The 26,944-nt window shown below is 37.4% G+C and overlaps 1 protein-coding gene across 1 annotated transcript; it reads left to right on the forward strand.

Moving 5' to 3' along the window:
- The first annotated feature begins 294 nt into the window (after window positions 1-294).
- On the forward strand, window positions 295-26,397 carry LOC113226056. Its single transcript, XM_026458568.1, has 8 exons — window positions 295-404; window positions 2,999-3,136; window positions 10,028-11,489; window positions 11,967-16,687; window positions 20,645-20,823; window positions 22,464-22,687; window positions 24,562-24,767; window positions 26,092-26,397. The coding sequence occupies exons 1-8, from the start codon at window positions 295-297 to the stop codon at window positions 26,150-26,152; spliced, it is 7,101 nt and encodes a 2,366-aa protein (XP_026314353.1). The 3' UTR covers window positions 26,153-26,397.
- The last annotated feature ends 547 nt before the right edge of the window (window positions 26,398-26,944 follow it).

Consider the following 26,944-nt stretch of genomic DNA (forward strand, 5'->3'; position numbering starts at 1 on the left):
TAATGTTAGTAATTTTGTTAATATTGCTGATTACCATTTAGTAACCTAAATAAATATAGTTTCAGTGAGTTTCACAAACAAAATACAATATATTTTTCCTGGCTGGTACTTTGCTCTCTTTGGTTGGATTAAAATTTCATAAAACCTGACAGAGGAATTGTCATTCATACATACAAACTTATCCAACACGCTTTTAGTGACAAAAAAAATCAACAAAATTTTAAGTAAATGTTGCTAAGCATGTCATTTATAATTAAAAATCAATTAAAAGATGTAAAGTTGTAGCTTCAGCTGATGTCTGGAGCAGTGAGAGTAGACTATGCCGTCGTTCTCATTTGGCTCATAATCTGTTCCTTGTATACAACCCTTTTAACTGTTACAGCACTTGTAGTCGTCTTGATTTTGTAAGTACATTTAAAAAATTAATTCTTAGCTATTTTTAGAATAACTTGTATAATACTTAAGTAATTGCAATGATTATTATGCTAAACTTGCAAGGTTACTACTTGGTTCAAATGAAACTTATTTCTGGTTTTTGGTTCCAAAGCTACTGTTAAGAGTTTAGAGATTTGATTTTTTGCTGCAAATACAAAAAAAATCTTATAAAATATATTTTATTAATGGCAACATAGACTTTAAAAAGCTAAATTCAAACAACTGTCAAACGAATTTGAACGCGAATAACCGTTTGTTGTGCTTGTTTTCGATTTTGTTTGTATTTTAATTATTACCTATATATTGATTATGAGTAGACTGTAGTTAGTTTTAAGTGATTTTATGTTAAAACATGGATGATACAACAAATAGTCGTGCTTCAGACGCAGCTGCAACGTAAGTTTGTAATGATACGTCGTCTGTATCACATTTCTTTGTAATATGTTACTCTAACACGAGTAAAATTTGTGTTTATAGCTCACTAAAGCCATCGACTAGACGGATGTAGCTATTGTAAAATTAGGTTTCTTGAATTCATTGGTACTATTGGTTTCATAGCCAATGCCCACTCCCCTCTAATATTTACAATGTATAAATTTTTAAAACTTTAACACACGAAACTGTAAGTAACCAGCAATTAATTTGCTCTATGCTGACCACATATTTTATTCCAATTAAACTGAGCAAAGTGTCATTTGAACGTATGCAAAATCCCCTCAGAGACCGTCAATTTGTCTCAACATAGCAGTGATTCTTCCAACTTTGACGTTCACGGAATAGAATCATAAAATAGACGCCTCGACGTCGAGTTGCGGACACCAGCCTGTTACACCAAGTTACGCGTCGCGTAAAACGAGACTTTGTTTAAAGTAAATAGTTCAATGGTTTGTTGATATACATCAGAGTATATTTACCTATTCTGCCCCACATGTTGCCAGAGGTCCATCGGAATTTGTGGTGTATATTTCAACGACTCCGGTAAATACTCGTGTAATATCAAAACACCACTTTTACAGGAAAAATAAGTTTAAAAACTTCAATAACTCTGCACCTGCTGGATTTATTTTGAAAGAATGTATAATGAAAATGATGACAACTAATTGACTTTGTGACAATGCTGTCTACCTTCATCATCATCCCACCTTTTTGTCACCCTGTTCACTGGTTCCTGTAGGACAAGCATTACAGGGCGCAACTTGCGCAAGACCGACATAAAGCACTTGATCTCTGTTTGAGGATAGCAGTGCCTCACTCTCTCGCAAGTTGCGCCTTATCATCATTAGATATTTTGTGAAATAATTGTTTCTCCCAGTACAACGGCGATATGTAGGACCTTTTGAGGTGAATATTGTGTTTAGTCTATGTAAAGAGTGTTTGACGTTAATTCATATCCTCATTTTAAAATCTGTCGACCTTCATGAAGGAAGAATTTTAGCCGAAGGGTGTCTTACATCGGAAGTTCCGCGGTCGGTTACCTGACACCAGATTGCGCCACACGTCGCCGACAAGTGCAATTCGTGTAGATTAGTTAGCAATAGTGTTTTATTATATTGTATGTATGTTAGTCCTTAAGGTATACATTATATGGGTCATATGGCCCGAAATAAACAAATAAACAAATAAATAAAAAATAAATAAAATAAAATAAATTATGTAGACTTCTGCATTCTCTTTTGTTAAGCCTATTCCACAATCTGTATTTTTTACTTCATAATTTTTTTTAAATTATTATTTAGGAACTTTTACACAACTATGTAAATTGTAACTTAAACTATAGCCTACATGTCTGGACAGCGTTGCTGGACAGAACTGATTTAAGAAATAGTAATAGTAATTTTAATGTAATTGTGATGGTCACCCCGACCATGGATGTTCTGATAATCTGCAGGTCTTTCATCAACGCCGCCCCCTGTTTGTTACGCTGTAAATGAAAGTTTCTATATTTATGTTTCTCCTCACTAAAACATAACAATAACATTAAAATATATTATTTACCTTTTTTAACAAATGCCTTGAAATTCCAACAATAATTGTAGAAGAGATGGAACTGTATAGACATAAACACAGGGGTCGGTCAATACTCATCTGTTGATGTTGGCAACATCAGGAGACTAAAATGAATGCATGTGTTCAATGACTAAGAGAGGCTGAAGTGGTAACTTCCTCACTTTCAAATGTCAAAAACCACCCGATGTTTAAAAAATTCTCTTTTTTGTTTCATGTGAAAAACATTATTTATACATTGGTAGGCAATAGAACCTAATAAAAAATATAAAACTACTTTTGCACATTTATTTGGCGAGGATGTTAATTTACCTGAACTTCAAATAATACACTGCCTCTATGGCCAAATCGTTGTCATGCTGGTCTACCACGCAGAGGTCCCGGGTTTGGTTCCTGGGAGAAATATACATTTATTTCTCTATGAGCGATGGAGACAGAATTCCGTGGTCCTGTCGGATCGATAGTTTTTTCTTCGTATTTAATAATTATAGCAAACTAGAGGAGCTACTTCACAAAAAGAGAACAATACAACAATACATATTTTTTCGTTTTATTTCAGGAGAAAACGCAGGTCCTCCATACTAAAGAGTTACAGGCCGCCGCGAGCGCCATTCTCGGAGTTGGAGTTCAATGTAGCCACCCCAACAGACACCGCCAAAAGCCGTCGCGTCAGTTTCTCGCGGCGGACCGGGGTCGCGTGAGTACCAATGCAGAATGAGTAAAATATAAACGTATTGTGCGCGTTCGCACCTATGACGTGTGACCTCTGTGAATCTTAAAGGTGTCGATACTAGCTCAGCTTGAATTAAAATTTTTCTCGTACTAATAAGTTTCATTTTGCTTGGGTCGAGCGGCAGAGACGCTGGCTTCATTTCGGAATTTATTTTTCAAAATTTAATTTTTTGCAAACGAAATTAAAACCATTTTTAAAATGTGCATCGTATTCTATACGTGTTCTGTTTATAACGAAAAACTTATGAGCATTAAAAATTACTAATTTATTATTCATTAATATTTTAATATTAGCAAGTGCACTCATAAATAAACATAACATACCGTAAAACAGATTAAACTTACAAAAATTCCCATGCAACTTGGGAATCAATAATTCAAAGGATTCGACATTTGTTACCGAACATCTCTTCCCTGCAAACAAAGACCTACATGCGGCTGCTCGGCTAGTTAAAAAGGCAAAGAATTTTGAACCATCTGAAGCAACACAATCTTATAGAAAACGATAGTGGTAGGATTCTGGACCTCGTAATGGCAGATGTACCCTCCTGTATAGTTAATAAATCCAGCGAAGTATTGAGTAAAGTACATCCATTACATCCTCCTCTTCATATCGTCCTTCCTCTGGCGGGTAAGGAACAACTTAATTATCATGACCACCTCAGATTTAACTTTCATAAGACGGATTATGCCTCCATAAACAAATACTTAGCAAATTTTGATTCGGAAGATTATGTGCATTAGCCACTGATGTCAATGAAATGGTTTCGAATTTTTACATGTTTGTTAATCAAACTATCCGTAATTTTGTCCCACTTACTAAACCTAAAAACAAAAATTTTCCTTTTTGGTTTTGTAGATCAGTCATTAGGATTCTTGCCGAAAAGGAAAAGGTCCGCAAGAGATTTAAGAAATATGGACATCCGAGTGATAAACTAGTGTTTGAGTGTTAGGACCGAAAAGGTAGCTCGTTAAATTATAATGATTACATCAGATGTCTAGAAACTAATACTACCAAGATACATATTGCGCTGATGGTGATGGAATCTGCAACCTATTTGCTAGCCAGTTTAAAGCAGTGTATGAGGATAACACTTCAGTAATCAATGTAATATCTATAATAACCGCTCTCCTGTCGACTTTGTAAATAACACTGACTGTTTCACAAAGTTCTGTATTGACGAATCTAAAGTCAGTAACTGTTTTAAGTCCCTAGATAAAACTAAAGGTGCTGGACCGGATGGGATTCCTCCAGTTTTTGTCTTAAATTGTGCCGAAACTCTAGCTGTTCCACTAACTCTAATTTATAATGTCTCACTAAGCCTGGTATTATCCCGAGTGAATGGAAAAAGACAAAAGTACTACCAATTCATAAATCAGGGGATGATGAACTAGTTGGAAATTATAGACCAATTTCAATTCTGTCGGCGATCGCTAAACTTTTTGAAGCACTTGTTTATCCAAGCATTCAAAATTACTTTAAAAAAATACCTGTCTGATCACCGACATGGTTTTACTAAAGGCCGATCAACTTCCACTAACTTGACGACATTTGTGGAGGCAGTTATTGGTGCTATAGACTCGAATACGCAGGTTGAAGTCATTTATACCGATTTCAGCAGGGCTTTTGATAAAGTTTCGCACAGGGTTCTTGTCGAAAAGTAAGCAATGTATAGGTTTGGTGATTCTACGTTGCAGTGGCTTGTATCTTATCTGAGTAATACAAAATTTTACGTGGTGGTAAATGGATTCTCCTCTGACATATGTAACATTACATCTGGAGTTCTTTAAGGCTCTCATCTTGGTCCTATTCTTTTTAATATATTTCTGAATGATATTACGGATATTTTTAAATTTTCGACACCATTTTTGTATACTGATGATCTCAAACTGGTGAAAACAATAAATTCATTAACTGATATTACTTCACTACAAAGTGACCTTAATAAGTTGAGCTTATGGTATAAGTATGTAATGTATATGTGTGTAATAATTGACAAAAAACTTAATTTTAAGCCGCATATCGATTCAACTGTTAATAAAGTATCGAGGATGCTTGGTTTTGTATTGAGAAATTGTAAAATCTTTCGTAGCGTTCTGACGAAAATACTTATTTACAACTGCTTTGTTAGGACTGTACTTGAATATGGAAGTGTGGTGTGGCGATCCCACTACGCTGTTCACTCATTGCATTTGGAGCGTGTCAAAAAACGCTTTTTATGGCATTTAAGTTTCTGTGCTGGTCTTTCTAAAAAACGTGAATCATACGTCAGGAGAGTTGCGCATTTTAAAATTACGCCCCTTTCGGAGCGCAGAAAACTATTCGATTTGGATTTCCTTTATAAAATTATTCACAATAAGGTTAACTGTCCACAACTGCTTGGTAATTTAAACTTTAAAACTTCCGCCACACTTCCGAAATTCCACATAAGGCTTTTCCAACCCACCTCGTCGTAGAACAGTATTAGGTTCCAATTCCCCCATACCTCGTATGTCTAATTTGTATAATGACTGCTCCAAACATGCGGATATTTTCGTTGACTCACTGCTAGGTTTCAGAAACAAAATTCTTAATTTTCTTGGTTAGGGCACAAAGCATTTTATATCATTTAGTATCTGAATCGTGTTTTATATTTTACTTATAAAAAAAGTCTTCCTAATTTATTTCTTTTTTATTAGTTTTATAATTATTTTTTACTTTTCCAACTCTGTTTAAACATTTTTTTGCATGAGGTGCTCACCTATAATTAGTTAGTAGTATTAATACCTACATGAACTATTGTAGTAACTGTTGGTGTGCCTAATAAATAAATAAATTAAATAAAACACCACATTCGCAAAACACAACATTCTAAGTACAGGTAATAACAGCAGGTCTTACTAGCGACAGACAGAGGGTTAGATTAAGTAGTAGTACACGTACCCTGATCAGAAAATGACCCTTTGCGTGCAATTTTTTGTGCAGATACGTTAAAATGGTGTGTATTAATACATTTATGGTTCGAAAAATCATTTCCATAAACCCTCTTCCTATTTTTTATATCTATATTCTACATATATACATAATATATGTATAATATAAAGTATAAAGGGGTAGTAATAAGTATAAAATATTAAGGGGATTTATAGAATATATGTATATGTGTATATAATGTATACCTACAGACCGGATGAAGTCGAAATCAGTAGCATCCTTTTATAATAATCTCAGTACAGAGTACTAAAAAAACCGATCTCAGAAGTACGTGGAATTACATATTTACCAAGTTTTATTGAAATCGGTTACCGGAAAGTGCGCAAACCCGGATTCATCCCCTAGTTCACCACTATACGGAACTTGACACAGGAGATAATCAAAATCGGTTCTCACTGTACAAAATAATTGCTCCTTATAATAAAATTTAGGCGCTATTTATAAAAATGAATCTTCATGCGTGAACAGCCCCCTTAGAGGTGGACGATTTTCTTCAAAATTAAATGGAACCACTATGGAGATACCCTCTTTCCAACAAAAAAAAAAGAATCATCAAAATCGGTTCACAAACGGCGGAGTTATCGCGTAACATACATACAAAAAAAACGTACAGTCGAATTGAGAACCTCCTCCTATTTTTAAATCGGCTAAAAATAAGACCCTACTCATGATACCTATTACATTATATAGATATAGAATTTCGCAAATCAAAGCTGTATTGTAACTTATGAAAACCATGCAATCGATTTATTGCAAATAATCATGAAGTAATAATAATTTAAAAAAAATATACCACATAAATAAACTCCTTTTGTCTGTACCTCGAAATGCACTACATAATGATGCATACACAGGGGACGTATTGAAGCGACGCCGACGGAGAGGACAGTTATTTGTGACGAAACATAATACACATTTTAAAATAAAGTACCTGTGTAGCGTGGGTTAGCGGAGGGGGTGCGTAGAAAATTGACACGCAGACGGAAAGTGCGCAAGGCGTATATTAGATAAAAGACAAAACAAAAAGTTATGCGGCTAGAGACCCAACAGTGCGTTTCACGTGCGTGAAATAGGCTTGTATAGTTCATGAACTACGAACTGCTTTTAGTACTACTACTACTTTTAGCACAAGTTCGAGTGGGATACACGATTGAACGTTGCCAGCTCGTTCTAAGTCTCTAATACGTATCTACATTATGTACATATACAAGCTTGCAAAAAAGTTATATTTTTTGGTAGGTATCTGTATGTATAATATCAATCTACGTGTACGAGTATTAAGAAATAGTTGTACCTAAATATTGATTTTTAAACACACCATTCTAAGTAAAATTCTTATTTAGTAAAAAAAAGAATATATAATTAGAATGACAGTCTTTAAACCTGCAAAATATGAAGAAAAATGAAATAGTACCAATTCCATTAAATGTATTCTTAAATACACACATCAAAAGTGTCTAGGGATCAAGTACGTTTAAGAGTATTGCTGCAATTAGGGTTAATTATATTAACTTTTTTGTATCGCTATTGATACTTTTTAGTGAGTTTTAACATTTAAATAAGGAATATTGTTTAAAATTCGATAATAAGAAGAAAATCGATTGTCAATGTGGTTTTGTATAAAAATGAGTTATAGCGTTTTGACAAAATCATTACAATATCTGCATCGGAACCGAAACAATTTACATTATTATGGAGAGACGACATCATTTAACCCGAGAAGTGATGATGCGAGCCGTCGGAATGTTGGAAGCTGGTTCCAGGCAACGTGCTGTGGCTTTCACTCTTAACACTACACAGAGCGTCATAAGTCGCCTCTGGACGCGCTATCGCATGACGGGCAGCGTGGCCGAGCGACATGGAGGACGATCTCGCATCACGACTCGCAGACAGGACCGGTATATCCAAAATACTGCTCGACGGAATCGTACCATGACCGCCATGATGTTGGTTACGAGGCTCCACAGCTCCTCAGGCTTGCTAATAAGCGATCAAACAATCCGAAATCGTTTACGTGAAGTGGGTCTGCGATCCCGAAGGCCGCTCAGAGTTCCACCTATTGCACCCTGCAATCGCAGGACCCGTTTACGATGGGCTCGCGAACACAGAAACTGGGAGGAAGAAGACTGGCTCTATGTGTGCTTTTCGGATGAATCCCGCTTCGGTATGAGACCGAATACAAGACGTACTCGAGTTTGGAGAACATCTGGACGTCATGAACGTTTGAGATATTGTCAGGAAGTTCATCCATATGGTGGGGGAACAATAATGATATGGGCCGGTATTTGGATCGGCGGAAGAACCGATCTCATTTGGATCAAGGGTAACCTCAATGCTCAAGTTTACGCAGAGAGGATTGTTTCAGATGTTATCATCCCTTTGCGAGGCCAGTTGGGTGATTCATTTCAACTAATGCATGACAACGCACGTCCACACACGGCTAGAGTCGTAACACGCATTCTTGCCGAAGCTCGTATCAACGTTCTGCCGTGGCCTGCTCAATCGCCAGACCTCAATCCAATTGAGCACGCATGGGATATGCTTCAAAGAAGAGCTGTGCCGAGTATGCATACCGTACATACTCTACAACAATATTTTGACTTGTTACAAAACACATGGGCGGCCATTCCTCAAAGTGATTTTGATGAACTCATCTTAAGCATGCCAAATCGCTGTAATTGTGTGATTCGTGTTAATGGTGGAAATACAGATTATTAATTTTCTTATCTTTACAATAAAAATGAGCAAAATCATCATTTTCGCCATTTTTTTGTCATTTAATTGACGCCGTTAATTTGAGTTTTTTCCCACAATTTGCAAAAACATCAATTTTAGTTTATTTTAATTAAATATAGGGGTAAGCGGTTAAATAAAACATAAGCATTAAAGTAAGAAGTCGTCCTGGAAGACTGGATTTGGTAAATATTGCTTAAATAATTTTTATTTCAAAAATATTCACTTGATCCCTAGACACTTTTGATGTGTGTATTTAGTACAGTTTAGTATTGAACTCGTAATACTAGAAGTCCGTGATAGTTCATGTGAATAAAATTACTAGTTTGGAGCGTTCGTTCAATGTCCGACGAACTAACTAAGGAACTAGATGAACTAGAAGGCCGACCTAGTTTAGTTGATCGATTGAACTAACTAGAATCGCTCCCTCTAAGGACCGATGAGGCACAAGTCTAACGTGAAAGCGGAAGTTAAGCGCCGAAGCTTAAGTAAGATAGCAGTGAGTAAGGACCGAAACGTCTCAATAACTTGAGTGCCGTTCAGTGCCACACAATTGCTATAGCGGTAGTAAGCATTAATAATTCTTTTTTTATTTATATTATGTTTTGTATTTTTACGTCTTTATTTAACAATGATAAAATGAATAATTTATAAATTGTACTTTTATATTTTGTTCCTAACAATGTACAGAATGTTGTAAATCGCATACATGATATTTTGCGAATGTGGTGTTTAGCTAATATGGTGTATTAAGAATGTAATATCTTGAGAATGTGATATCTAGCGAAAATGATATTTTGTGAACGTGATGTCTTGCGAATATCATGTTTTGCGAACATGATATTTTGCGAATATGATGTTCAGCGACAGAGGCAATCTACGAACGTCTTCTACGTGTTTATTATAGATATTTGCTTGAGTTTTCGACTTTTAACATCGTTTTTGTAGCCCACAGCACGCACGTATATTCAGTAATAGCGTAAATATTTAATATATGAGGTCATATGCCTGTGCCCAACGGGTTTACACATCTCCTCCAGTCCAACACTCTAGCTGGCACAATGCGGGCTGGCTACTTCACACATTCATGTATCATCGTTATGTTTTCCTTAACCTTAACGGTTAACCACGCTATTATTTTATTTGCAGGGAATTTGTTACAAACGAGGCAACCACCACATGGAAGAACTTTTATGAAGAACACAATAAAACTTTAGAGTCCTCCGGCAACGACTCCGACGTTAATCCTCCCCGGCCTTCAGTCGGTCATTTAGGGAAAAGAATATTCGACCAACAATTTCAAGAAGTCGATGCAAACGATCTTCTTACACCAGATGATGGTGGGAGAAATGTGGATAATTCCATAAATAATGAAAACTTATTCCGACAGTTTAACGTTTTGGAAAGCGTCAATGATCTAGGAGCACCAGCACCCCATCGGAAGTTCGAGCTTAGTTCTTTTACAAATAATCAGAGTCAAATATTCGCCGATGAATTCTCTGTCTCCGGTTTAGGTGAAGTCTCTGATCGCATTAGTGTAAATTTCACCGACGTACAACTTTTAGGTAGAAAGGATGATCTTGACGACATCGAGAAAGATTTGAAACGTCAATCAAATGCTGGGAACATGGTTTGTTCAAGTGCTTTTAGAGCAGAAGATGTTTCAGAATACATTGAAATTGATCTCAATATGACGCACATTGCAGCAAGGAACGATGAATCTGATATGTCTATTACAGATACTATTCATAGTTCTGAAGTAAGTGTTTCGAAAATTCATACTGACATGAAATCTTCATCGGCAATTGATTGCAAACATTGGGTGATTAACAAAGAGAATATTGCCATAAACCCTTATGTGGCTCCGAAAGAATCAGCCAATTTCGCTATTAATGAGGAGCCGGACAAAATTTTGGTTTTTGACGGGAAACGGTTGACTATACAGACGGAATTGAAAGAAAAAGTAAATCGGACTTCCGTAACAGAGAACGCAAGTACAATTTCACTTAAAAAAGCAATAGTTTTGAATGTAGATGATGATTTGCCAAACTTTGTTGACAACCCTCAAGCGTCTGTTTCACACATATTGTCTAATGATAGTCATGCGAAAAGTCAAAGTATGGTTATTGGAGATGAAGTGGTAAAAATCCCTGTGTCAGAAGCAAATGTAATAATGCCTGATTCTCTTGAAAGGCGCAGAACAATACTTTACGAAAGTAATGCTGGAGATATATCAGTTACGCAGGCTGTACCACCTAACATAATTTTGCCAGAAACTATTCCTTTTAGTTCGGATACGAGCAAAACAGTAGTATTCGAAAACGAAGATATAACACCAGCTGTTTCGATGCTCTCATACCCCTCCGCCCAAGCCTTTTCATTAAACGTAATTGGAAATCCAGATCGGTTTGATAATAACGAAGTTCTTGTGGACCGTATGATCAATATTCCAGTAACACATGCTGTATCGTCTAACGTAACGTTACAAGAATATGTCTCAAGTGTCGCAAATATGAAGAATATTGTTTCCGCTTCCGAAATGGAAAATATGTCTATGACTCACGGTGTATCCGAGAATATAATTTTTCCGGACAACACGGTTCCTGAACACAGAAAGACAATTGTTTTTGAATCCGACAACGACATATCTATGACACAAGCTGTATTGGAGAACGTAATTTTACCGGAGAACCAAGGTATCATACCTAAAAATCGAAAGACTATTGTTTTCAATTCAGAAGATGAGGATATGTCTATGACAGAAGCTGTACTAATTAATGATGTAGTCATAGAACTGCCTACAGAAATATCCGGGAAAAGAAAGACAATCATTGTAGAGTCTGATCAGGATATATCTATGACGCAAGCTGTACCCAGAGAATTAATTTTATGTGAAAACCAAGAAAAACGAAAGACAATTGTTTACAATTCGGAAGATGCCGACATATCCATGACACAAGCTATTCCAACTAATATTATTGTGCCAGAAGGATCCGAAAAGAGAAAAACAATTGTTTTTGAATCTGATAACGAGATATCTATGACTCAAGCTGTACCAGCAAATATTATTTTAAATGTATCCGAGAAAAGAAAAACAATTGTTTATGAATCAGACAACGATATATCTATAACACAAGCTGTACCAAGAAATCTAATTGTGGTAAAAAATCGGGAAACTGTTCTTAAAGAACCAATAGAATCTGTTGCAGCAGATCAATCAGTGAAGCAAGCCATGCCATTCAATATAATACCAGATAATGCGGAACGACAAGACATTTCAGTATCGATAGTCCCTATGATATTGACAGAAAGTAATAAAATCAATGACCATACCAAATCCGAAGATATATCAGTTACTCAAGCTATAAAATTAAATACTGTTGATCACAATCAAGAGATTCCTAAAAAATCTGCCTTAAACTGTAATAAAATTGGTATTGCAATACCAAATCTAGACAATGTAAATGAATCAAAATGCGATTTAGACGTATCAAAATATACAAAATCTAACACAAATATACCTGAAAGGAAATTTATTGCCGAAGAAAGCGACATAGATGTTAAAAATAAGACGCAGCCTTTGCCTGCGAGTTTACAATTATTACCAGAAAAATTAATTACTCCAAATGATAGTGCTTCTTCTACTTCTTTATCTTCATTGTGTAAAGAAACTGCTAAGAATAGACTGTCGCAAGAAATGACTATAACTGAATTTAATAATACCGATAAAGAAATTGAAGAACCTCAAGTTACAATACACACCCATTCCAATTTAAACAAAATATTCAAAACTAAGAGATTATCAAACTTAACACTTACGAAGCCTATACCGGCTGATTTGTTGACAATACAGAAGATTCTTGATAAGTCTAATTTAAGTCAGTTGTTATGTGTAGGCCAAGAAAAAGAGCCTATTAATCAAAATTTTATGGTATATCAAACCAGCACTGACATGGGTGTCATTCCACCAGTAAACACCGAAGCAGATTCTATTTTGAAAGATCCAGCTACTAAGGATTTGTCCAGAACTGATCTACAGCACAATAAAGGTCAAATAGAACTGTTCAGAACTAAAAACAACTTGTCTGCGTCATTAAAAGATATGACAAAGTCGGTTCCCAACTCCAACTACGTATCCAAATCTCCATCTAACAAGTCTAAAATGTCAAACGACCCACGTGATTCCATGTCATTAGTTTCTAATTCTGAATCACAAGATACAAATTCTTTGAGTAAACCTGTACCAGAGGCTTCTAATTCCCCATCTTACCAATCAAGGTTTTTGTCAGAAACTTCATCGCAACAATCGAAAGACGGTAACACTACAAAAGATTCAAAAAAATCTCTTCTGGTGGATCTTTTGGACATGTCGTATGTATCTGTAACTAGCGGCTTAGAAGACAAAAGCGCTACAGCAAAGATTGAGTCAGATAATTCTATGAACAAAGAAATCAAGCCAAATTCTTTTGAGAATGGAAAATCCGAAGAAAAAGTAATAAAATCGATTGAAAGTCTATTTTACATCACTTCAGGTAGCGAAGATTTTCAGTCAGAAGAAGACAAGGAAGTCAAGCCTAAAGAGTTAGCACCATTATCGATATATAATAAAGAAACGTCAGATGGGAATTGTTCTAAAAACAATATGATGCAGTATCTTCAACAGAAATTGGATCAACTAAAAGATAAAATGCCATCCAGTAGACATTTGGAAAAAGTCGTCAGTCCTGATAGAGAGTCTTATATGACTGAACAATTATTGCAAATGCTTGATAATTTTACCGATGTTGAAGAGCAGACAAATCCATTGGATGAAATTAATATTGCGCAGGGTCAAAATAAATTTCTATCCATAGCAACCCGTAATACGGCTGGACACGGCTCTAATCAAAAAGGTAAAAAAAAGAACAAACCTGTTACGCCTCGCACAAGTGCTCTGCATGGATCTCCTAGCAGCATGACATCACCACCTCAAGTACGTTCTATTTCTTGGCAAGGGTCTCCTGTAAAAAGAGGGCTTAAGAAGGAATCACCACTCCCACCTCGTTTGGGTTCACCTTCTTTCCGCAGTTTGGTGTCACCCCGTAAATCACCAACTGCTGGGCACGGGTCTTCACTCCATAGACATTCTGCTACTAGGCGAGCGTCATCTCCGCGAAAAAAGACAACTTCTAAAAAAGATAAGAAAGAAAGTCCAACAGATAAAGATAATGAACTGTATAAATATACGGGTGATTCAGACAATGAACTAGTAGACAAAATAATAGAAGAGGTTAGTGCACTGGATGAGCATTCATCTGAAGAATATCAGAATGAAGTTAGAAAGACTTACCTAACAAATTATAGAAAAGAACTATCTGTTGAAGATACCACAGAGTTTATTAGAAATAAAGAACTTTGCGACCAAATTAATGAAATTATGAACGAATCTAAAGAGACTTTAATCAGTAATGATCAGCTTCACAGTCCAATGAAAGGGATCGATAGTGCAAATGACATCGATGTGCCAAAAGAAAAAGGAGAAGATAATCCTGTTTCTCAACCATTGAATGAAAAAAATCTTATGAATGAAGAGGATATAAGCTGTGTACTTAAGGACGCTACAATAGTAAAAGAGTTGCTTTATCCAATGGAAGATACTAATATCATGGATGATAGCAATATACGTAAACAGGATACAGTGGGAAAAAAGCTGCTTGACATTGAAAATAAAAACACAGAAGACACTAGCACGCTACTTGGTCTGACGACACGACCAGCAATCTCCGTGGCTTGCAGCTTAGAAAATCTCATTCCAAAGAGACAAAGTAGTATTAATCCACGCAGACAGTCTGTAGTCTTCAGTAAAGAAGACCTCATGAATAATATATCGCTCGCTCAGGCAATACTACAGAAAGAATTAGAGGAGTCCCCAATAGATGTAGAATCGCCGGAAAGCAATAATTATGAAAAGAAAATGCGTATCAACAACGAAGTTGTTAAATCTTTACGATTTGAAGATGATGAATTGGAAGTGGGCTCAGAGAGTATTTTTGGTTTGTCGACACTGAAAAGCAATACGTCATCATCTCCTTTAAAGAAAACTGTATTTGGTGAGACGTCGTATATGAACGATTTCAAAACGTCTCAGAAAGTAAATGTGATTCCGAGTTATTTGAAAGATGTGTCAGATGGAATTAAGCAATTGATGAGCGATTTAATGAAACCCGACGCGGACGCTGATGTCTTGCCGTTTGCAGATACCAAAATTAAGAAAAATAAAGAACTCCGTAATGTGCCTTCGACTCGTAATACTGAAGCACAAGCGGACTTATTCACTTCTAGTCAGATAGACCTTCAAAGAGAGCCCATGTCCACTCTGGAATCTCAGCAATCCTCTACTACAACCCAACAAAGGGGGATTATAAAAGTATCCTCAAACAAATCAGTTACAGCGGCCTTTGATATGTGTCCACCGAAAAAGGCCCTGGAGATAATTATTTTTGACCCTGGTAATCCTTTGAACAATATCTACATCAAGCCAGTGGACTTTGCTGATGCTCATAGATACGAACCTCTGTATCCCAACGGTTTTCCTGACTGCAGATCTGGAAACTCTTCAAAAGATAACTCAATAGAGAGAATGTTTACTCACTACAACATTCGCACAATCAGATCATCTTTTACAGGAACAGAAGTAAATCAAAGTTACAAGCAAAAGCTTCCTGAAGAAAAGAATTCACAAGTTCATGATTTTGATCTTATGTCGCGAAGGATTACAGATTGCAATACTTTACAAAGCTTAGCTGAAGTTGATAGCTCTAATAACAACATAAATAGATCTTGTTCAGTCAATAAAGCTGTTGGTGCCCCTGAAGTTACCAGCAGAGACGCTAAAATGAATACTGCCATTGCAATGAGAGATAACCTCAAGATTTTAGAAGCCCATTCTTCTCTAACCCTTGTAAACGAAGCCGGGGATAATGAGGCCAAAAGCGACGTTTCTGTCCACAACTTTCCATTAAACCACCACGATCAGATTTCCGGAGTAAAAGTTATTTACGAACAACACAATCAGGACTTAGGTGAAATGCGAAACGATCAAAGTCCCAACCAAATCGGTAATACGAGCAGTAGTAAAAGAAAGTACAGTTCATCTAGTAATTATCATAGACTTTGTACAGTGTCTTCATTAGATATAACACCGAAACCGGCAAAGAAAATCGCTAAAAGATCTACAAGCCCAGATGAAATGCTGAATTACGACATAAAAACGGGAGCATGTCAACTGCCACCATTAGCTAGTCGTTCTAAAAATTTCAACACATCCAGCTGTTGCAGTCCTGCGAAACATGCTCAAATTGGCTCATGTCCGAAAAGTCCAAAAGACCAGAATAACAAGAGTCCAAATAACAAGCCAAACACCAATGATGATTCGAATAGTCCTACAGGCAATACAAAGCAAGGTCGAATACCGCTAAGTCCAAAAGATACTTCGAAAAAGCAAAGATCAACAACTGTTCATAGGTTGGCAGTTGATGGAATCTTTAATAAACCCAATAGGCAGCAGATAGAACCATATGTTGAGGCCGACACTGTGGAATATATACGCAAACAGAAGGTGGAATATTATGTTAATGAAATTAGTACGTCGTCTAGTAGAAGTGAAGTAACACACTGCGCTTCGGTTTCGACATCTTGCGGCAAATGCACAGGAGTTACTATGGACTGGCTGCCTGAACTGATGAATGAATTGAGCTCGAAGAACTTGGTGACAGAGTGCGAGTCCGACATCAATGTTTTGCAGATGATTGATGCGCTACCATTTATGGGGTAAGTTTTATTTTTAAGTACCTGCCCTATCCCAAACCTGAAGGCCCGGCTAAGGGAGTTTTATCTTCCCTATTCCCTATCACTGTATATAAATAGAGTTGAAAGTAATTGAGCTATGTGAGAAATTCAGAAATGCTGGACAAGATTTTTAGATATAAATTGAACCTGCACTGAGGTTATTACAATTGGATGCTGTTAAGCAATAACTTGTCAACCACCATGATCATAGTTTTGCGAAAATGGCACCTAAAGAATTTTTCGTTGGTTTTGATAGTTTGTTCTAAAATTTACGTATGAAATGAAAACTTTTGCACTTGCGAATTCATCATTCTTGAGGTAACAACAGCAAGTTTTTTTATTTACCGACTTCAAAAAAAGGAGGAGGTCACAATTCGACTGTTTTTTTTAACTCATTTGTGAACCGATTTTGATGATTCTTTTTTTCTTGGCATTTCAATTTGAAGAAAATATTCCACCTCTAAGGGTGGCAAACTAGGGGATGAATGACTTTTGAGGTCGGTTTTTTTACTAGTCTGTACTTAGATTATTTTGCGAGTAACTTTTAGAATAAAACTATAGACATTTTCGCAAAACATTGATCATGTTAGTTGACACGTTATTGTTTAGTAGCATTTTTTTTTATAACATCCAAGTGCCGGGACGAACAAGTCGTGCGCCTGATGGTAAACTACACGCCTGGCCATAACAGTGGCAGTGCCACTCAGAGCTTTAAATCGCAAAGATCTGAGAGGCACTGCCACTGCGCCCGTCACCCTGAGATATAAGTTCACCAGTCCCATATGCCTTTAATTTCACCAGCACCCTCAAAACTGGAACACAGTAATGGTGACATTACTGCTTGGCGACAAAAATAAGTAAAGTAATACTACCCTGGACGAATACTTTCACAAGGAGCTTTACTGTTACTAGCATCCAGTTATGATAATATTTGTTATTCTGCTAAAATCTAGTTGCAATGGCAGTCTCAATAGCGTCAGTGGAATACTGTACATCCTATCATGTTATGACCTATGATGACGAATAAATATATTGATTGATTGATTGATTGAATGGCAGTAATGGCATTCATTCATTCAATCACTAACGATCGATGTTGCCTTACTAAAACCATCACGGAAACTACTATGCACATCTTAAGTAGCAATAGGTTAGTTTATTATAGTTAGTAAGTTCCGGTTCAGAAGGGTCCTGGTGAAATTATAGGCATTTGGGACTTGTCAACTTACCGTCTCAGGGAGACGGGCGCAGTGGCAGTGCCCCTCAGCTCCTGCTTACCATCAGGCGCACGACGTGTTCGTCCCGTCAGCTGATATTCTCGTTTAATCAGCAATTTAGTCTTCAAATTAAGTCTATTTTTTTATGTCAAATAATAGGCAACTGCCCCATGGCCGAACGGTTACCATGTCGGACTGTCACGCAGAGGTTACGATTCCCAGACCGGGAGAAGTATTTGTATGGCCTACATTTATTTCTCTCGTGAGTTTGGGTGTAATTTGCGGTTGTCTATGTGTGTTTCCATGGCACCCGCGACACAGGGTTTCCCTAGTGCGGGGCTATGTTGAATGTGTGCGTTATTATTGTGAGTAAATTACGGCATTGACTCGCTATTGAATATTAAAAAATTTCAATGGCAGTTGTAACTCAGTCACTGACAAGCCACTACTTTTAATTTACTACATAATGAGACTTGGGGGCACACCCCGGACACTCCATACAACGGTCGCTATCTGCACACGCGCAAATGTGTGCGTGAAGTGGCAGGGTTACCCATCACTTCTCGTACTATTACATCAGAGTGGCAACATAGCGAAAATTCTAACACGAAGCTGTTATCTATATTATTATATTCTATTAATATAATCCTTATAATTACACATGTTCACTAGGTATTTATATCAATATAATATTGTATTTTTCATTAATTCACCAACAACAACAATCCTGAAAGTTTATTTAAAAAAAAAATCAAATGCACCTAAAATGTAATTTTGGACAGGTATAAATAAGGTAACCAAGGTATTAGAAATTTCGTGTCCAACTTTATCATTACTTAATTAATATATTAATTATAATTATATTCACTACATATTTATCGTCAATACAAATTGAAAACTCGAGAACTTTTGTATACTATATTACATCAATATTGATATAACAAATCTGTATTATAATATATTACTCTGCACTACATGAATGAACAAACAATAACTGAATGAGTTTCATACGAGAGAAACTCCTAGGCGATGATAAACTGTCGTACACAGCACAACTCATGACCACATATTTATTTGTATTCAGGTTTCAAAGACCCTCAAATACATACCTTATAGACTAACATACATAATAATACAATAAAACACTTATATAATATATTCCTTAAGGAATAACATATATACAATATAATAAAACTCTATTTCTAACTAATCTACACGAATTGCACTTGACGGCGATGTGTGGCGCAATCTGGTGTCAGGTAACTGGCCGCGAAATCGCCGATACATGACACCCTTCGGCCAAAACTTCCTAATTGAAGGTCGATAGATGTTCGGTCGGTACTCTCACAACAAACGAATTAAAATTTACGTTGTGACGTGACTCCAGCCGCTCGACACTCAGGGTGTATTAGGCTTTATGTCTGATGTACTCCACTATCTCCTCAGACTTCATGGAGTAATGCCGTTGTGACAGGTACAGCAGCGTCGTCGGTGCGGGCAGCAGGGCGGTGACGCAACTATTTGTGCCGACTCGACATGCTCATGCGGATGCATTTTGCGCCACACGTCGCGTGTTAATATTAGAGGCTTCTGGCGACCTACAGTCCGTAGCAGCGTTGCTTGATAACGCAACTTGGGCACGTAGCTCACTTATGGTGTTATCTGAAGCCTCCAATTTAAACTGCAACTCGGCCAGGCTTGACTTCAGGGAAGTAATATCCTTCAGCAGCCTGGTGACATCGACGTGATCAAACGTGACTGGGGGCAGCTTATGCAGCTCCTTCGCCACGAATGTAGGCACGTCGTCCGGGTCAGTCTCCTTTAGGAGTGTGATAATATTCTGGAGACTCTTCACGCCTCCATCCCTCCGGCGAGATGGCTTCTTCTCAGCTTTGCCGAGGCTCTGGAACAGCAGCAGCTTGCCACTGCAAATCTCATCCTCGTTGAAGTTGCATTTGCAGATCTGCACAATGCTGACCTCGTCCATGGTATCGATGGCGTGTTGGATAAACGCCAAAAACTCATTGGCTATGAATTGTTGGGAACCCATTGCCACTTACGCGCAGCGACCTAATATGCCGCGCGAAACTCGTATTATAATGATAATTCTCACTGCGTAGTGGAGCGCATCCGTTCCCGAACGCGCATCGAACTGCATTGACGTTGTATATTAATGTACAAGTTTCGTAATGAATAAATGAAAACTGTATTATAATATCAACGCCGTCTAAGCGCGAAAATGGCTTGCCGACAGCCTTGTTGTCGATCAGTCAATGTGACCGTCGAATGTGCGTAGCGTGGTGCGGTACCTGAAGCTAGGGAGGGACGGAGAGTGTCCATTCTCGTTACTTTTTTGTTCTCTGACTTGGGGCCTAGGTATCGAATAAGGAACATCTAGAAGGGGCACCTTGATTACCCAGATCAATTTAAATTTAGAAAATTCGCTCCCAAATTGATGAAATTGATGCTACTTGGAACCTTTATTAGCAGTAGAACTCCTTGTGAAAGAGTTGGTCCAGGGAAGTACTGCCACCTCACCTATTTCTGCCGCCAAGCAGTAATGTGAGCATTACTGCGTTCCGTTTTTGAAGCAACAGAAAAAGCAGCTCAGCTGTTGTTTTTAAGATATAACTTTGAAAAAATTTCAGAACGATTAAGCTTACAGATTGTTACAGATAGTTTCATTTTCATCCTAAGAACACGATTTATTTAAAATAACCAGGACCCCTGAATGCTCATGGGAGAGTGGCGATTGCGAGACATGGTCGTTCTATTTCTTGCACGAACGTTTGCGCTTGCGCATCGAGCTCGCGCCACAACGCAAGGGCTGCAACGACAAAGGCGCGTGCGTCCGGAGTGACACGCCCGTTTTGGATTTGAAGATAGACAATTTGCATCAAGGTACCTTTACATCAAATTTTGTAAAATGTACTGGCCTTATACTCTCGTTCTCCGTCTGAAGTTCGTCCAAAACAATAACTGTGAAATAAGTAGTACTCGACAAATAAAAGACGCATGATGCGAAAGAAGCTTTATACACGCCATTGTTTTTTGATTTGGTAGAGTATTCCTTATTTGACAGTAATTGTTTCGCACGGAGAAAGGGAGTCCACATCCTGGTCATTCTCGGATTAGGTGCCGCGCAAACGTGTGTCTAGAATTTTCGTTGCCGCCGGTTGCCTGTATCCAACACAAGATACACGTTTGTGCGGCTCGATAACGGCACTCTGTGTCTCAGCGGGAGAGAGAGCGCAATATAGCTGTTTTCCTATGATGATTTACGGGCCGATTCTGCAGCGAGTAAATCGTCGGTGTTTCGTAAAAAGGGCGTAAAGCGACATTTCGAAAAAAATTTCAGGGCAGCATGTGTAATTTTATATCTAATACATTGTGTTAAACCTCGAGCATTGAAAGCCTTCAACCTTCGGCTTTGGGCATTCGACAAACTCTCGTTAGTAATTTCTTATTTATCGCCCTTAATAAACGCAGGTCATCTGATTTGTTTTTGTTTTCATTTAATAAATTTAAAATTATATATGCTCAGACTAACAATTCGACACTAGAAGTATCAATTAACGTAAGGGACATTTTGTCAAAAATGAGTTACATATATCATTGAATTTGGAAGTTCCCGCTCTATCGATTGGTATTATTAAAATTTAGGAATGCCCAGTCGTTTAAAATATAGCATGTCCTTTTATTACATTAAAAAAAGATTTTTAGTTGTGTCTTACGTTACTAATATTTTATGTGTAAACCGTCGAGCATAGTGTAAGCATGAAGAGAAATTGAAAATTACACGAAATTCTAAGAAACTTTGCTCTAGACAAAATCAAAATTGGAGCTGACAGTAAAACGTTATAGACAGATTTAAAAAAATAAAATCGTTTTTTGGCTTTCCTGAAAAACCGTGATTTGTCCCTTACATTAATTGATACTTCTGGTGTCGTAATCTGCAACTTTATAATTTAATTTGAACACATTTACATTATTTGCTTTCAATAATCATATCCATTTGTTTGTATGTAACATAACACACAGTAAACGCTTCTGATACTATGTTATATGTGCTTGCTGTATTTGCCTATTATTGGGTTTACATTCGAGTAATTTCTGCAGTGTTATTTTATGTCCATGTTTAATAGTGTACTTCTGTTGGCGAATCTAATAAGTAATAACCTAACCTCCGGTTAAAAAAATAGATCTGAAAAGTCATTCATCCCCTAGTTTGCCACCCTTAGAGGTGGAATATTTTCTTGAAATTTAAATGGGACCTGATCTGAGGTACCTTCTTTCCAACAAAAGAAGAATAACCAAAATTGGTTTACACATGGCGAAGTTATCGCGTAACATACATACAAAAATAAACATACAGACGAATCGAGAACCTCCTCCATTTTTCTGTAGTCGGTTAAAAAAAATACACAACGTACTAATAAAACAGTCTTTAAAACCTAAAATTTCGAAATGTCGCTTACGCTTCTACGAAACACCGACGAAACATTCTTACTAGAATTATTGAAGCCAACCTTTCTTCTCAGACAAAAGGAACTCGGTGGCGGTGGTGTGCGTAAAATTCGCGGCGGAAGCGATGCGCTACCTCCTGGGCAGGTCGGGGGTGTACACTCGCGCCGGCGACGTGCCCGCGCTGCTGCGCCGCTGCGCCGGCGTCGCGCGGGTCTCGCTCAAGTGGGGCCGCGCCATGCACGCGGCCTGGTCGCATTTAGCGTACACCATGACCGAAGAAGGATTGCTGTCGTTGAAGGTATGAATAGACTCCCAACTAATAAATGAAGATTAGACAACGTCACTGTTAAAGACACTGAACTCCCTGCTTTAATCTTCCCTCGATATCCTTATTGTAAAATGAAACTTCCTTAATCTGAAGTGGACTGTATATTCATATTTGTCGATCTGACTTACAAATAGGTAACAACTAAATGTGACAAGTAAGAGTGCTTGAAAGTGATTGATTCGAATGACAATTATCGCTTATATTTATACCAGTACGGTGTCTCCCACATCGTACCGGTCCTATCAATGGGTCGCTACGCCGCTCGGCCAATCAGAGCTCTTGAATTAATCATTCTCCTCTGAACTCTAGCTCTGACCGGCCAGGCGCGTACGGCCGTCCGTAACAGTCACATACGTTGCTCTGATCCCGAGTTAAGTAACCTATCTAAGTACCTATCTCTGCCGCCAAGCAGTAATGTCAGCATTACTGTGTTCCGGTTTTGAAGGGTAAGGGTGCTGGTGAAATTACAGGCACATGGGACTTGTCAACTTATGTCTCAGGGTGACGGGCGCTGTGGTAGTGCCCCACAGATCTTTGCAACTTAAAGGCTCTGAGTGGCACTGTTAACTGTTAAAGATAGGCGTGTGGCTTACCACCAGACGCACAAATTGTTCGTCCCGTCACTTGATGTGACGGGACGAACAATTTGTGCGTCGAATTTTAAAAAAAAAGACAAAAATCTTAACACCCCTCATGGAAGAATGGCATAAGTGGAGTTACGACAAAAACATTTATTGCGCCATTAGATACAGAAAAATATAACTCACATCCTCTTCAATTCTTGTAACTCTACCTACAATATTAGTCGATAGAGTTACAAGAATTGGAGAGGATGTGGGTTATATTTTTCAGTATCTAGTAATAGTAATAACGCACACACTTAACATAACCCCGCGCTAGGGAAACTGTGTGGCGGGTGCCATGGACACACACATAGACAACCACAAATTACACCCAAACTCACGAGACAAATAAATGTAGGCCTTACGAATATTTCTCCCGGCCCGGGAATCGAACCTGAGACCTCTACGTGGCAGTGGTATGGCATGGTAACCGTTCGGCCACGGAGACAGTTAAATGGAGCAAGAAACAATTTTGACGTAACTCCACTTATGCCATCCTCCCATGAGGGCTGCGACTTGTGTTACGGAAATCGGAAAATACGACGTGGTCCCACGAACACCCAGCTAGCAGTGAAAGCCATCAGCGGCCAACCGCAAAATATCCTTTTATATCAAAATTGTTATGTCTTCACTGAAAAACCCTATATTAAGGTCGGCGGACTAAAGCACACAAGTCAAAAAAGTGCTTCATTTGTATCATCATGTTCAATATATAATTATAATTATGATTTGTGTTGTTTATAGTCTGTGAAGATGTGAAGAGAATGATAAATTTGAAAAAGACTCCTCTAGAATAAAGTTACAAATTTATGAAGTAACAAATGAATTTGACTTATGTGCTTTTGTAGTTTGCTTTGCTCAAAGATCTTGTATGTAGGTAATTATATGTATGTAAGTATTTTTATTATTACCATTTTTGTCTTCATTTGTATATGTGCAATATGTGTATTCTGTTGCGTTCTCAAATAATTTTAACTTACTGTTTTTTTTCCTGTAACACCAAGGTTACCTGGAAGAGATTGCTATTTAGCAATAAGGCCGCCTGTTGTACCTGTAATTTTACTTTTTGTTGTATTGTTATTATCTATTTGTCCGTGTGCAATAAAGAATATTTGTATTGTATTGTTTTAGCCGGTAGATGTATTAATTTAAATGAATGATGTTGGACTTATGTGCTTTAGTCCGCCGACTCTAGAATGACACGACGTGTGTTTATTCAAGGTGGCCAATCTCTCTCTACGCTCTGTATGGGAGGTGACAATGCAACTGGAGTTGGTAGTCGAGGACGCGAGGGAAGTTCCCTGGCCCAGGGCGAGTGACGTCCGGGTTACTAGCATCATCTCCGACCACAAAGTGACTCGGGACGAGGTGCATAGAGTGCTGCACCATATGAAGAAGGATTGGGGACATGTTCCGAGAACCATATGGTATGTATTAATAATAATTAGGCAATATTACACATGTTGCTCTGATCCCAACGCATCGAGTATATAACCAGAAATAGATACGAAATAAGGGCCATCCATTCCTGGCAACTCATCAGGCCGCATGTGCCTTTTATCACTTTTAAATATCAACTCTCGTTTACGCTGAAATCACAAATTAGAAAACTGACATAGTACAGCGCCAACAACTGACCTGTGTGTACGACTCCGTATATTCCAAAGATATTCTGTATTTATTGTCATAAAGATAATATCTCTAACAATGCCATGCTGTTCTATTCGGTGGTGTGGGAAAAACAGCAAAACATCTAATTACAAAACAAACGGAATCACATTTCATCGGTAATTAAATATGTAATTTTGCAATTATCGTCCATTTTAGCAAAGCTCAAGTTAACAGGTCGATTTGAAGTGAAACAATTGACGACACCCGTCAATTGTTTCGAATTTGGCTGGCCAATCGGAGCGCACAGTAATTATATGGCAGAAAACTTTCCAAACAAATTAAATGACATTTCGTCTCTATTTCTGGTTATATACTCGATGTCCCAAAGTAACTAAAACACTTGTTAAAATTATTAATACAAACATTGTATATTTAGGCTGCTAACAGATTGATTGCCTGTTTGTAGTTAATGCATGAAGTCGTAATCAACTGATGCAGCCGAGAACTAGACTGCGTGACTTACTAACTTTGTGACGTCAAAGTTACTAATTTGAGAAGTGTAATTTGTATACCCTTAGCATTTATGGGCATTCATTCAAGCTAGTGTAAAGGACATAGTTGCATATTATAATAGGCAAAGTGTTGTTGCATACGGAGGTAATAAATCTAAACATGATCAACTAACTAAGACACGACAAAAATAATAACTGCAGGCCTATTCACAATTCCTTTCTTATTGCTTATGTAGAATTAGAAAAATGACAATCGTTAAGTTTTTGAAAAATGTTTACAAACCCTGCTCCTTTGTTTACCTTATTTCTAATGTAAAAAAACGAAGAATAAAATAAATAAAAATACATTTATTTCTCCATAAAACATTAAAAACTACAATTAAGAGATGTGGACGGGTTAAAGACTCGGCATTGCCGATTTTCAGTCTTCACCTGTAGCTAGCTGTGTATGGTAATGATGCGCCTGCAGTGCCACAGTAGCGCTACTAGAGTGCTTCTATAAGCGTGTAATTTGAAGGCGCCCGAAGGCCTATATAGACTTGAGTGTCTTTCATAACTTTTAACAATCGACTCATCTATTTCTACCATAATTGTCGATTTCTATTAAAAATATTTATTTCATTTACAGGAAAATCTTCAGATACCTCAAGTACAAAACTCGTGAGGGCGACCTGTTACTAGCTTCGTAAAGTGTTTGTGCAAATCTGTTCTCATTCATGTACATATTTATCAACTATCATTTCCAGTATCCGTTTTTTTATCATTTTTCGAAATCGCGAAGAAAACGCTGTTTGAAGTAATCGCTTATTCGTACTTGACCCAAATGTATGAAACAACTTTTCTCCACGGTTTCACTTGGTTCTCATAGTTAGAAGGTTCATTTCATGTGCCGAATTTTTTCGTTTATATTAGAAACTTATAATAAAATGAAACGTACAAAAATACATTTATTTTGGTTTTCTTTCTAATATCACTGTATAATGTAAATAAACAAAATGGAAGTACATTTCTGACACAACAAACATCGTCTAAAAACCTCGACTACGCATTTAAACATCAACTCATTCGAAGAACAGAAAAGAAACAAAGAAGAACAGAAAGAAGGTGATTATACAGCGAAATGAGGATGAAGTACGATTTCGGACTGTTGGATCCACTCTTGGTCCCACTAGTGGGTCCAGTAGGATTTTGGTTTCTGGTGTCTTTCACTCATAGACAACCACAAATTCAGCAAGCAAAAACCAACACTAAAACAGGAGAAACATTCAAAACCTTGCATAATTCAATCTTATTAAATCAAGGCCAATATAATTGAAATTATCTTGCTATACGCTGACCTTAAATTTACCAGCGCTGGTGTCAAGACGGCCTATTCTTTGCCAAAAGGACATTTCCGGTTATCTGGTCGACGTCTTATTTGCTCGATGCTTTTAGGTTTACGATAAACATTTTTTTTTCTTAAAGCACTTTCAAGTTACATG

The sequence above is a fragment of the Hyposmocoma kahamanoa genome, unplaced genomic scaffold (assembly GCF_003589595.1).
Source record: "Hyposmocoma kahamanoa isolate Upper Pololo Valley unplaced genomic scaffold, ASM358959v1 181, whole genome shotgun sequence".
NCBI lineage: Eukaryota > Metazoa > Arthropoda > Insecta > Lepidoptera > Cosmopterigidae > Hyposmocoma > Hyposmocoma kahamanoa.